The sequence below is a fragment of the Vitis vinifera genome, chromosome 17, assembly GCF_030704535.1.
Source record: "Vitis vinifera cultivar Pinot Noir 40024 chromosome 17, ASM3070453v1".
Classification (NCBI taxonomy): domain Eukaryota; kingdom Viridiplantae; phylum Streptophyta; class Magnoliopsida; order Vitales; family Vitaceae; genus Vitis; species Vitis vinifera.
Window position 1 is genome coordinate 18,336,590 of NC_081821.1, and position 14,296 is coordinate 18,350,885.

The window sequence follows — 14,296 nt, forward strand, 5'->3', positions numbered from 1 at the left end:
ACTTTGCCTTTAGCAATGCACCTGGAAAAGAAATGATCCCATGTCCTTACATTCGTTGCAATAATTGTCTTATGCAAAAGCGAGAAATCATGTATAACCATTTGTTGGACAATGGGATAGCTAGAAATGATGTGTGATGGTTGATGCATGAGGAATATGAGTTTTGCGAACCTACAAATACTAGCACTAATGAGTCTGATATGCATGATGAGATGCAAGAAATGTTAAATGATGCATTTGGAATGCCAATGCCAAATGAGGACTCTGAAAAAAGTCCACATGTGCATGAGGAGTTTGAAAAACCAAATGAGGATGCAAACAAATTTTATAATTTGTTGAGAGAAGTAGAGCAAAAAATATATCTAGGGTGTAAAAAATTCACAAAGTTGTCTTTTATCATAAGATTATTTCATATGAAGTGTCTTAATGGATGGAGCAATAAGTCCTTTACAATGTTGCTTGAATTGTTGAATAGGACATTTCCTGAGGGTGAGACATTGCCAAGCAACTATTATGAAGCAAAAAAAATACTTCGTGACCTTGGCCTTCATTATATCAAGATTGATGCATGCCCCTCAGATTGCATGTTGTATTCAAAAAAACATGCAAATGAAAATGAGTGTGTTGTTTGTGGTGTCTCTAGATGGAAATCAAGTGATGATCAGTCTACATATGAGTTCACTAATTCAGCAAAGTAAAAGAAAATTCCTACTAAGGTCTTGCATTATTTTCCCTTAAAACCAAGGTTTCAAAGGTTATATATGTCATCTAAGATAGCTTCTCACATGAAATGGCATGTTGATGGTCACATGGAAGGTAAGATGATGAGGCATCCAGTGGATTCTTTGGCTTGAAAAACTTCGATAACGTACACTCTTCATTTGGACTAGAACCTCAAAATGTTAGGCTCGGTTTAGCAAGTGATGGGTTCAATCCTTTTGGGAATATGTCAATTTCATACAGCGTGTGGCCTGTGGTTCTTATTCCATATAACTTACCACCTTGGATGTGTATGAAACAAACATTCTTCATGTTGTCACTACTTATTCCTGGTCCAACTGCACCTGGGAATGACATTGACATATACTTACAACCATTGATAAATGAGTTGAATGACTTTTGGGACGTTGGAGTTCAAACATATGATGTTTCAACAAAACAAAATTTTTGTATGCATGCTATATTATGGACCATCAATGATTTTCCTGCATATGCAAATTTTTCAGGTTGGAGTACTAAAGGGAAATTTGCTTGTCCTATTTGTAATAAGGATTGTTCTTCATTTTGATTACAAAAAGGAAGAAATTGGTGTTACATGTGTCATCGTCGATTTTTGTCGATTGATCATAGATTTCGACATGATAAAAAGTCCTTTGATGGGAATGAAAAGCATAGAGCAGCACCTAAACAATTGTCTGGGGAAGATGTTCTACATCAATTAGATGGAATGAAACATATTACTTTAGGGAATACATAAAAAAAATAAGATGTCAGCAAAAAGAAAAAGAGAACATGTTGAACTTGAGCACAATTGGAAAAAAAAAACATTTTTTTTCCAATTGCCATATTCGAAAACCCTCATTTTGGGTCACAATTTGGATGTAATGCATATTGAAAAGAATATATGTGACAGTATAGTTGGCACCTTGTTGAGTATCGATGGTAAATCGAATGATAACTTCAATAGTCATCTTGACTTGCAAGCTATGGGTATCAGAGATCAACTTCACCCCATACTAATAGGGAATAGGGTTATATTGTCTGCTACATGCTATTCACTAACTTCAAATGAAAAAAAGGAATTTTTTAAATTTTTTAAAGAAGTAAAGGTTCTAGATGGTTATGCTTCTAACATATCTCGGTGTGTACAAGTGAATGAAAGAAAGATATTTGGGTTGAAGTCTCATGATTGTCATGTTCTCATGCAACAACTCCTTCCACTTGCAATTCGAGGAGTTCTACATAAGAATGTTTGTGCTGTTATAGTTGAACTATGTAGTTTCTTCAAACAGTTGTGTTCTAAAGTGTTAAAGACTGATCAATTAGAGCACCTTGAGAATGACATAATAGTCACACTTTGCAAATTAGAAAGAATATTTCCTCCATCATTCTTTGATGTTATGGTGCATTTACCTATTCATCTTGCAAGTGAGGTAAAGGTCACTGGACCAGTGCAATATCAATGGATGTATCCTATCGAGCGGTATGTTCTCATTCAATTAATCTTATGCATATTAGGTTTCGTATAGTCCATGAAACAAATCTATCATGTTGTGGAATGACAAGTATTTACGTACATTAAAGTCTTATGTCCGTAATAAGAGTCGTCCAGAAGGTTCTATTGCAGAGGGGTACATAGCAGAAGAATGTACAACCTTTTGTTCAAGATATTTGCATGATGTTGAAACAAAGCATGATCGTGAAGAAAGAAATTATGTCATTGAAAATAACATAACAAATTGTGGAGGGTTAACCATTTTCAAATGCATGGAACGCACAATAGGAAAGTCAACATCTCGCGTTCTTAGCACAGAAGAATGGTCCCAAGCACATTTATATGTGTTGACTAATTGTGAGGAAGTGACATCATTTATTAAGACACTTATTTGAATAAAACTTTATACTAATTCTCATACAAAAATTTAATTTTGGTCTTTGTGAGCATTATAATTAATTTTTTTTCTTTTTTATCAGAGAGCATAAGCAATCTATAAGGGTTAAGTCTCGTATTCATGCACGAGATGTAGATTTGATTCACACAAGAGAATTCATTAGTTGGTTTGAAGAACATGTAAGTTCATTCACTACATAAATTGTTTTATTATCTAATACACATGTATGTATTAACATCTTATATTTGAATCTATAATTTATACAAATGCGACATGAAGGTCCAATTTCCGAACACATACTATCATTGTCTCATGGACCAAGTACATCAGTTACATGTTATAGAGGATACATCATTAATGGGTTCAGATTTCACACAAGAATATGAGAAAAAGGAAAAAAAAAATTCAAAATAGTGGAGTTGTTGTGACCGCAGAGGTATCAAGCTTTGCAAGTGCAAAAGATAAGAACCCAATTCCTGGTCATGTTTCTTACTATGGTATGCTAACTAATATAATTGAGTTACGTTACCTTGGTGGAAATAGAGTTATTTTATTCAAGTGTGACTGGTGGGATGTAATCAATAGTGAAAGGGGAATAAAGAATGATGAATATGGGTTCACATGTTTGAATTTTGAACGTACCATATGCACAAATGAACCATTTGTGCTTGCATCTCAAGCAAAACAAGTCTTCTATGTTCAAAATTCAAATGAGAAAAATTGGCACATTGTTGTCGAGATACAAACTCGAGGGGTTTATGATATGAATCAGAAAGTATCTACTAATGATCTAGAGCCATATCAACAGCTTATAACACTTCATAGTGAACGTGATGTGCATGAGTTGGTCGAGAATGATTTAATCAATTGGAATAGAAATGATATTGTAGGAGAAATTATCCAAATGGATGTTCTACTATCAAGACAAGAAAACATTGTTGAAAGAGATAATGAACTTATTTATGATGATGATATAGATGATGTGTAGCTAATAATATTGGTAAGTACATAAATATATACTTACCAAATATACAAATTGTAATTTATTTCATATTATTTATGTAACTTATTTTGTATTACTTTTTCTAACTTTTGGTCACAGTTTTTGTATGGCTGTCACAAAAAAAGAAATCATATGGTCACGATCACTTAGGAAACCGTGACCAATACCTTTAGCTATGCCTCATACTATGATGCTCGATCACGATTTCATAAGACTATGACAATAGGTTTTGGTCACAGATATATAAGATTTGGTGACGGTTGGTGACCGTCACCTAAAATCCTATTTCTTGTAGTGTATCTAAAAAGGTTCCTTATGATAGAACAAAAAAGAACAAAATTGTGAATATATAAAAGTTTCCTAACAATATATATAATAATACATATATTAATATTATTTTATATTTCATAAATATTTTTTTAGTTCTTCTTTTTTAACCATAAATTTAATTTTATAATAAAAAAATTAGTTTACAAAATAAGTAATATAGAAAGGTATAAAATTGATAAAATGAATATATAAAAATAAAAACTTATGTTATATGGGATATGCATATCCTACCTCTTAACTTAGGACTAATTTAGGATATAAAAAAAAAGGGTGGATAATATGTCAGGGTATTTTATTTAATTAACAATTTTGTTCATTTCTTACTAATTAGATGTAACTTATTTTCTTGGGTCTTATTCGTTTCAAGACATATTAGGGCTTCATCAAATTTGGATTCGGATTATTTGGAGTTATAAAATTTAAGGTAAGTATGTATTTATAGTTTGTAAAGCTTTTGGAAGGACTAATACAAGAAATTAGGAAGAAAATACTTTCTATCTCTTAATTTGATTTTTAATTCCAAAAAATGTTTTGACTAGTTTCCAAATTATGTTTTTTTCTAATTAAGTTTGTGTTTGATTCAAAAAATAATTTTGGAATATTTTTTAGTAAGTTTTAAAATTGTGATTATCTTTAAATCCATATTTGATTCTAAAAATGATTTTTAGGATATTTTAGAATTAGGAAACTCTCTATGATTCTAAAAAGAGTTTTATAAAAAGGAATTAGAGATATTTTATTTAAAAGAAAAGTAGATTTTTATTAACTTATTGAGAGCATAGTCATTCATCAAAAGAGTTTTGACTACAATAAAGGTAAAACATCTCATCACAAAACTTCAATCTCATTGTCAAGCCCCAAAATCCACTCTAAGGGCATGATGGTCATTTCACACTTTAAGCTTAAAGGCTCAAAGTGAAAATAATACAAACATTCATCTTATAACTGGAAAATACTAATTACCAAATTCCTATTTACAGTAGTAAAATAAATAAATTCTATAATCCTTAATTCTCAACTTTAAAAACTAACACATCAACCAAAATGTTATTCCAAATAACTCCAAACTTAAATAATTCAAATATGAATTAAATTTTAATATTTAAACAATGTCCAAAATAAAGTTGCACCAAAATCCTAACAAAGAAAAAAAATTCCCCAACTTAGCCATCACTCTTCGCCCAAATTGAGAGTACTTGAAAAATTATTAACTAAGGGTCATGAGCTTAAAACTCAATAAGGAACATCAATATAGTTTCATGAATCAAACATTTTAAATTATAATTACAAACAGGAGATATATTGTATAATTATTTTCATAAAAACTTTTGAGTTCAAAATGCTAATACGATCCAACTTTTCAACAAAACTTTCTTATATCCATTTCAAAACAATTTCTCATCAAAACCAAATCAAATACATTCAAAATATCTTTACTGTGATTATCAAATAACAAATTGTACCCAATTAGGTGAGACTTCACAAATGAGCGACTAGTTTTAAATTTGTTTCATTTAAAGTAGAACAAAATCAAAAGTTAACAATTATAACATGTTGACTAGGGTCATAAGGTAAACTATTATAACATGTTGACTAGGATTATATAATATCAAATATTATAACCCGTTTATTAAGGTCATATGTGTCAACAATTATAACCCATTGACTAGGGTCATAGAAACCAGAGTCAACACTTTATTTCATTAATTCAAACTTACAAAACAAAATATCATATCTCCACAATTTCATTTTTCATAAACAAAGAGAATGCTCAAAAATATTTTTCATGCAAAACATATATTTGATCCATGCATATAAACAAAAAATAAAAATTTTAATAATTCAAAATAACATATACAAAGAAACACTTTCTTTTACAAAATTTGTATTAATTTTCCTTACCTCAAAGAAGCACTCAAAAACCTTGAAATATTTAATCTTGAAGAATTCCACCCCAAAGAACCTATTTCAAACCTGGAAAAAAATTATCTTCAACCCTAAGCCTTCAAATCTTCAGCGCTATACTCTCTTATCTCTCTTATCTTTGCGTAAAAGGATTTTCTGAATAGAGAAGATAGGAAAAATCTAAGGACAATTGTGTTTTCAACCCATATAGGCTTGATAATTAAGGTAAAGTCTTCCAACCATAATTGATTACAAGGATATGAAATAGTAATTGAAAAAAATACCCATTTGACTCATTTTTGTTTTTATTTTACCACTCTTCACATGCCACTATTCTTTCTTATTTAACTATTTTTAGTTTTTTCATTATTTGTTTAAACTCTTTTATAAATAGTTGAAAAATCAACATTTATTTTTTATTTTAAAATTATAAATAAACAAAAATTATATTAATGATTCAAAGACTATTTTGGAAAATACTTTCTAAAAAAAATTTAATTTAAATAAATAAAAATTATCTTTTACATTTATTTTTATCTTTTACATTTTAGAAGTAAATAATTTAATGATTAAAATATTGTTTAAAATAAATATATTCACTATTTTAATTTCTTTTATTCTAAAAAGTATTTTAAAGTGTTTTTTTTTTACTATTATAAAATAAAAAGTTTAATTTTTTTTAATCTTCTTCTTTATTTTAATAACTTTTTGAACATGACTTTTAATAATAAGTTATATGAAATGTTACAAATTTGTTTACTAAGGATTTTTTTTTAATGGTTTGAATTAATTGAAAATTTATTAAAATAGGAAAAAGAAAAAGAAAGAAAGAGGATGGATGAAGAGTTTTTATTTTAAGTATTCAATTAAAATGTTTTCATATGACCTAATTTTAGAAGTTGATTATATCAATACATGTAGAGATTGAATTTTTCTTATATCAAAGAGTTGAAAGGTATATTTACTTATTTTAAATTAAAACAAGTAGTTAAAAATTATATAAATCATATTCAAGTTTGGTTTTAAAATATTTTTCTAGTTTTCATTTTTTATTTTTTATTTTTATTTTTATTTTTAAAAATATTTTTTATTTTCTATATTGTCTCTTTTGAAAATACGTTTAATTAAAAAATGAAAATTATTTTTAAAAATGAAAATTGATAACCTTATTCAATACTATTTTTTTATATGAAAAAAAATCATTTATTCATTTATTGCGCTACTATACAATTGTATTACACTAATTATACAAGGGAAATGTACTAAGTGTACAAAAGTGTACAAGACTACCCTTTGTGAAATATTACAATCGATTATGAGTCATTCTTTTATTTTTCTTATCACTCACGAATTGTACACATATGTCATGCACTTTATTTAATTCTTGCATGGAAATTCCAATACTTTCCCCAATAATGATATGTGGGAAAAAAATTTGATCTTAAGTCATCCACCATCTTCTCAACTAAACCATTGGAAATATGGTTAAACACTCCTACGTAAACACATAACTTAGAAGGGATATGAAATTCATGTCATTGTACAAAGGTATTACACTAACTGTAGAAGGAAAATGTACTAATTGTACAAAGGTGTACAAAATTATCCTTTGTGAATGATTTCAATAGATTCTAAACCACCTTTTTTATTTTCCTTGTCACCCAAGGTTTGTACACCTATGTCATACACTTTATTTAATTCTTACATGAAATTTCCAATATTTTCCCCAATAATGATATTTGAGGAAAAAAATTAACCCTAAGTCATTCATCATTTTCTCAACCAAACCATTAAAAATATGATTAATACACCTACATAGATATATATCTTAGGAGAGATATGAAATTTGTGTCATTGTACAAGGGTATTACACTAACTGTACAAGAAAAATGTGTCAAGTGTACAAGGGTGTACAAGGCTCTTAATAGGTTTTGTATGATTTTTAAACAACTTGAGTTTGACATTAAGACGATTATTGATAGTTTTTTATTTTTATTTTTATTTTTACCAAATTATGTCATTAAGACATTCCCTATAAAAATTAACACATAGAAAATAAAATTAAAATCAATCATATTTGAATTGTTCATTATAAGTAAACTAAATGAAATATATATTTTTACTATTTTGCCTTTATAAACATAATTTCATTGTTATTAATAGAGATTAAAAAAATAATATTTAAATGGAATTAAAAATAAACAAAAATTATGTTTATAACATTTTCATTTTTTAAAATCATTAATTTAAATTATGAAATTAGTTTTAAAATTAAAAATATTTGTTGTAATTATAGTTTTGAAGATTTCATGATTTTTATCTTATTACTTTGAAAAAATTGCTTTAATAAGAAAATATTTATTTTAATGGTTTTAAATATTTAAATCTTTATTCAACAATATTTAGAATTAGTGTGGGGAACAATTAGATAATTTTGGAATGAATAAATTTTGAATATTTCGAAGACTTTAATTTGGCCAATTACTCTATTTGCACTTAGTCTTATAAATATTGTTTTCTTGATTTATATATATATATATATATATATATATATATATATATATATATATATGCATGTGAGTGTTTACATTATTTTCGAAATAATAAACACCATGTGTCTAATTTGCAAGTTAAAAAAAAAATTAATAATATTTTATGAGGTATTTAAAAAGTATTTATTATATGTTCTATAAATTTAAAAAAAATATTTGATGATATATAATTTATAAGTTAAAACAAACAAATAATAGTAATATTTTATGAGATGTTTAAAAATTATTTAATATATATGAGAAATAATATAAGTTTGAAATAAAGAATAATATTTATTATATATTATGTAAGTTTTCAACATATTTAAAAAATATTTATTATATATTATGTAAGTTTGAAAAAAGAATAATATTTGATAAGGTATTTAAAAGTTATTCATTTCAAAAATGCATTTGGTAATAATAATTTTTAACCATATTTCATATTCAATTTGATGAAGAAAAATGATTCAACTTGGTTCCACTATTAAATAGGTGAGAGAAGGGTAAAAGAGTAAAAGAGAGAATGAGAAAGGTGAGGTGATTGGTTAGTTTTTTCATCTAATAGTCAAGGGTATTTTAGGATTTTTTTTAAAGACAATATCCTTCCTCTCAATTTCTACTCTTTTATTAGGTTTTGAGTTTAATTATGAGTGATAGGAAGACCTTACCTCAATTACCCAACCTAACTGGGTTGAAAACACAGTTCTTTGAAAAATCTAATTTATACCTAGGGTTTTTAAATACAAAAAGACATTTTTATCCGTATTAAATTAATTAGCTTCTAAATTACGATTTTACCCCTAAATCGGGTTTGGGGGCATTACACTCATAATTAGTGAATTATTTAGATGGTTTTTCTATTTTAAGTGATTGATTTTATTTATATTTACATGGAATGGACGAACCTAAATTAGGTAATAAAATATTAATTTGGGAATTAATCTAAGATAAGAAGCGCAGGTAGTTCCATTGTATTAATAACTTGTCTTATTTCACTACCAACTAATAGGATAGAATTTGTTATCATTGTCTTATATTTACCAACCAAACATAATCTAATCTTTTTATGAAAAGTAGATCAAGAAAAAGGATTTTATACTTGCTTTCTCAATTAGAATTATAGTTTTGAAGGTAATTAAAAAAATTACTATCATCAAAGAGAACCTTAACTTTTTAGTAAAAAAAAATTAGGATAGAAATAATTTTCTAACTTTTACAAAATTTTTACAGAAAATAGTTTTGAATTTTTTTTAAAAGAACCGTTGTTTTTAAAATAAATTTGAGCTATTTTAAAAATATTTTAAAGAACAATTGAAAGCATGAAAACTATTTTAAAAGATTCTTATATAAATAAATGATACTTTCACGAAACTGTTTTTCATATTTAACATAAAAAACAGAGCACGGTTTTGTAAAAAAAGAAAAAGAAAAAAAGGTTAGCGGATAATTTGAAATTTAAAAATAAATAAATATGTCTTTCAAAAAGGACGTTACTTTGGGGAAAACACTAGCCATAATCAGGCATTGTGTGAGGGCGCAGAGCTTTGATTTGAAAATCAAATCGCGAAAAAGACACTCTGACAGCTACGTGTCATATCGCAATACGCCAATCTCAAACTCCTCCTTCCGCCTTTTAAGTGATCTCCTGTACACTCCCCCACCGTTTCCCACTTACACCTTCTCTCACTCCCAATTTCTTCACCTCTCTCTCTATACCCTCCCTCACTCTCTCAGTCTCTGGTCACCTCCGAACTTCTCCGCAATCATTTTCTGGTAAGTTTTCACCTTCTTCTCTTACAATCTTTCACTTTCCGGCCATTGAAATTCTCGAAGGGCTTCGTTTTTCATACAGGAAATAATCAGTTTCTAATGCTATATCTCTCGTTTTCCTTCATTTTCTCGGTATCCAAACAGTCCTGCGTGTTCACAGTTCGCTTATTCCTTTTTTTTTTTTCTTCCTTGCTCATAAATCTTGTTATGCATCTTTGCCGCAAATTTTTCTCTGAAAATCTTTTAAGATTTTTTTTTTTTAAAAATCCAACCTGTATAGGGATTCACACGCCGTGGTCGTTTGTCCAGACATTTGTATTTCTATACAAGTTTATAGAATTTTTTATTGGATAGAGAAAATAGAGAAATTGTAATGTAGTGGTTCATCGAGATCTGCGCTAGTCTTCTGATTCTTCTTTGCTTGCTCTGCTACTACCACGGACCTGCTGCTGTTTTTGATCATTATTTCGTGCATTTATTCTAAGTGTTCGTACGGATTGCTTTGGTTTTCTCTCTCATGACATGCTGTTTTTCGCTAGTCCATGGCAATACTGCAACCATATTGTTTCTTTTATTTGCCATGTATTTTTATTTTTAGTTGTTTAGCTGCCACACGGTTGTTTGCTTTCGTCTCTCCATCGCATGCTTTTGGTGTGGTTGTACCTCAAAATTGCAATTTTGAGGGAAAGCGTTGGAATGAAAAGCATGTGGGGGAGAGGTAAAGGAAGGGATTGGGGATTTTTGATTGTGGTGGTTTGGTGGTGAATTGAATAGGGTAGGGCCAGAGTGTTGGAGGAGATGACGACGAAGGAAGAGAAAGGTACGTGTAATCAATCGCGTAGAAGCTGCTCCTCTCACCCTGCCTGGCTTCTCTCTACACTTGCTGGTACGGACTACCACACTTTAACTCTTCTTCTCAGAATTATTGTACCACCTTTTCTTTTTTTTTTTTCCTCTCTTTTTTTTCCGTTCTTTTACTTTTCCAACGTAAAGGACTTATATTTTTATAGAAAACTCGTAACAAAAGGAAAAAAACATATATATATATATATATATATATATTAAATTTTTAGCTTTTTGGGTATTATTAAATTTTATGTTTTGCAACATTATTCTATAAATATTTTTTATTAAAGATAAAAGAATAATTTTAAAATTTTTATTTAAATGTATCATTTTAAAATGTAAATAAAGCACGTAAAAAACTCGCCAACTTTTAAGGGTGATGTGATTGGATAATGGTAAATGGTAAATTGCATAGTTGAATTATTTAGCGATAGGGTCATAGGGAATTGAACAAACGGGCCCACGCGCTTCTTCTCTCACGCGAGTATGATTTGTACGGACCTGCTTTTTGAAGCAGTACCCATGACTTTATTGATTAGGCCAGCAACCCAGCATCCGTGTCAGAAGTTAGAAAATAATTGAATCCTTCACGTTATCAAAAAGGATAAATTTTAATAATACGACCCTCCTTTCTACTTTATGCTACCCAAACAATGATGCTTCATGGATCTCTTGTCATTCATATTTATATATATGCTTCGTGAATTTCTTTCTTTCTTTTTTTTTTTTTCTATTTGTTATTTATCCTGATATTTTTTCTGCATTTTTTTTTTTTACTTATATGCATGGAAAATTGAAATAATTTTTTACATTTTAATAACAAATTATGGGAAAATGTTAAAAATCATAAAAAGAGAATAATAAAATAATCCATTTCTAGATCAAATCAGTTTGCAGTTTTAGGTTTTTTGAGGTTTAATTATTCAAATTTGAAATTTTACTTTATTAATAAACCACTGAAAAGTCAATTTTGCCTTCCCAATAAAACCATCACAAAGGAAAGCTGAAAAGTGATGATCAGAGAGTTTTGACCCCTGTTTCTTTGTTTTTCCTTGTCTTTCAAATTTCAAAATTTAAATTTATTTTGCAACTTCCAATTTAAAAAAAAAGGAAGAAAACATGGTGGGCAAATGGTAAAAAGTTAGATGGGCGGGGAAATCGATCTTTGGATGAAAGGGCGTTTTCCACCTTCCCAAACAGGGGACCTAATCATCCAGACAGGTCACTTTCTGCTACCTTACAAGCATAGTGAAAGAAAGACGTTTTTATGTCTATATGTAATGGTTTTTGCATGTGAGAGGGTGCAGTGTCAGTGTGTGCGTCTTTTTCTTCCCCTCCTATTTGAAATTTTGAAAGAAAAACCCAATGGCGTGTAGCAGAATGGAATCGATTTTGTCTCTTCTCTTCCTTTCACCTGCAAAAACTATTATTCCTCCTGCAACATGCAAGCCTAGGATCCGGGCTGTCTTCTCTATACGCGCTGCTTAATTGCTTTGATTGTGTTCTTCTACGCCCCTCAATAAAAACGTTTACATGACGTCAAAGAGTGGGGCTACCAAGTACTAAGTGTTTGATTTGCAATTTTCCTATTTTATCTCGTATAGGTTTATAAATATATGCTTTTTTTTTTTTTGGAATTTTAAATTCAAATATTATATTTGTATTGGATAAAGAAATGAAGCGGGAAGAGAGAGGGAAAGAATTGAAAGTAGGTGAATAATTTTGTATGTCCACAAAATTAAGATTATATTTGGTTAAGGGTAAAAAACTCAATAATTAAGACTTCCTCTGATATTTCATTATCTTTAGATTAAATTCCAAAAATCAGTCTTGCATTTTCACCCACATCTCAATTTAATTTCTAAATAATATTTTTTATTAAAATTTTTCTTAAAAAATCAAAGAGGAAAGTGAGAAGGGAAACCCTATAAAACTCACGTATATTTTTTGACAAAAAAATCTTAGTAAAAATATCTATATTTCATATTTGGAGAGAGTTTTAAGATTGGATTTTAAATTAAGGTTCCGGTAAGGAATGTATGATAGTTCGCCCTTGATTGAATTAAATTCCCTTATATCATATCTATAGAGAGTGTGTTGTCTCATGGGTATTTGACAGAGATGGATGAGAGGATGAAGATGCTGGCACTGAACGGAAACACAAAAACGAAGGTAGAAGGCGGCGATGCCACCGACACTTTTGCGCAGCGGGCAGAATCCTACTACCAAAAACGCCCTCAGCTCTTGGCTTTGCTCCAAGACCTCTACAATGCCTATCTCACCTTAGCCGATCGCTACTCCCAAACTCAAACTCTTGCCAAGCAGTATCACCATCATCATAGACGACAAAGCTCTAACCTATCTCAAATCCAAGCCCTCCATCTCGATGGACAGGAGGATACAAACTCCTACGATGAAGAAGACGACGACATTGGTGCTGTCTCCGATGTGGAGAGCTCCCTTTCCTACCAACCCCAACCCCCACTCCCCAAGCATGCGAAACTGGACGTGGAAGCCATGATAGCAGAGATTGTGATGAAGAACGTGGAATGTGATATCCTGTTGGATGAGGTAAGCATGGTGGAGCGGCGGTTTGGGGAGTCAACGAGGAAGATAGAGCTGCAGAAGAGCTTGCTGGAGGTGCTGGAGTCGGAGAGGATGATACTGCTGAATGAGAACGTGCGGCTGGGGTACAAGGTGAGCGCGCTGATTGAGGAGAACAAGGGGCTGGCGTCGGAGTCCCTGTTCATGAAGAGGAAGGCGGGGGAGCTGGCAAGGTGCGTGTTGAAGATGAGGGAGGATCACAGGGTGTGCATGCTGAGTCGAAAAATCGAAGATCTGCAGGGGCAGATATATGGGTTGGAGAAGAGGAACAAGGAGTACTATGAGCAGCTGATGAAAAGAGACCAAGAAGTTGAACAACTATTTAAAAGCAAGGATAAGAAGAAGAAGTTGGGTTTGGAGGTTTGTTTTCAAGTGCATAAGTTGAAGATGGTGGAGAATGCTGATGTGAATGTGAAAGGGAAGGATGGTGGGAAAGTTTTCAAGTGGTGGGAGAGGGTGAAGAACTTGGACTTGTTTATATGTGGACCAAACCCCGGCTCCATTTGATCATTATATATGTGTATAGAGAGAGAGATGGATATTAGCCAAATGCCCTTCCAAAAGACAATATATGTTGGGATTTTGGGTTTTTAGGTAACGTTGGTAGCTCAGTTGTAATGACTTCTTTATATGATGGAAAATGAATCATGATGCCATTTTGATAAAAAGGCTGGAAGGTCTCATTTGGTAAA

At 30.2% G+C, this 14,296-nt stretch overlaps 1 protein-coding gene across 2 annotated transcripts; it reads left to right on the top strand.

Annotated features, from left to right (window-relative positions):
• Positions 1 to 9,915: 9,915 nt before the first annotated feature.
• Positions 9,916 to 14,296, top strand: LOC100246194 (kinase-interacting family protein). 2 transcript variants are annotated; one of them, XM_019226330.2, is made up of 3 exons: positions 9,916 to 10,157; positions 10,934 to 11,040; positions 13,120 to 14,296. In XM_019226330.2, the coding sequence occupies exons 2-3, from the start codon at positions 10,953 to 10,955 to the stop codon at positions 14,109 to 14,111; spliced, it is 1,080 nt and encodes a 359-aa protein (XP_019081875.1). In that variant the 5' UTR covers positions 9,916 to 10,157; positions 10,934 to 10,952; the 3' UTR covers positions 14,112 to 14,296. The 2 variants fall into 2 exon arrangements, with proteins under 2 accessions (XP_019081875.1, XP_010663925.1); XM_010665623.3 differs by having other exon boundaries at positions 10,030 to 10,157; positions 10,929 to 11,040.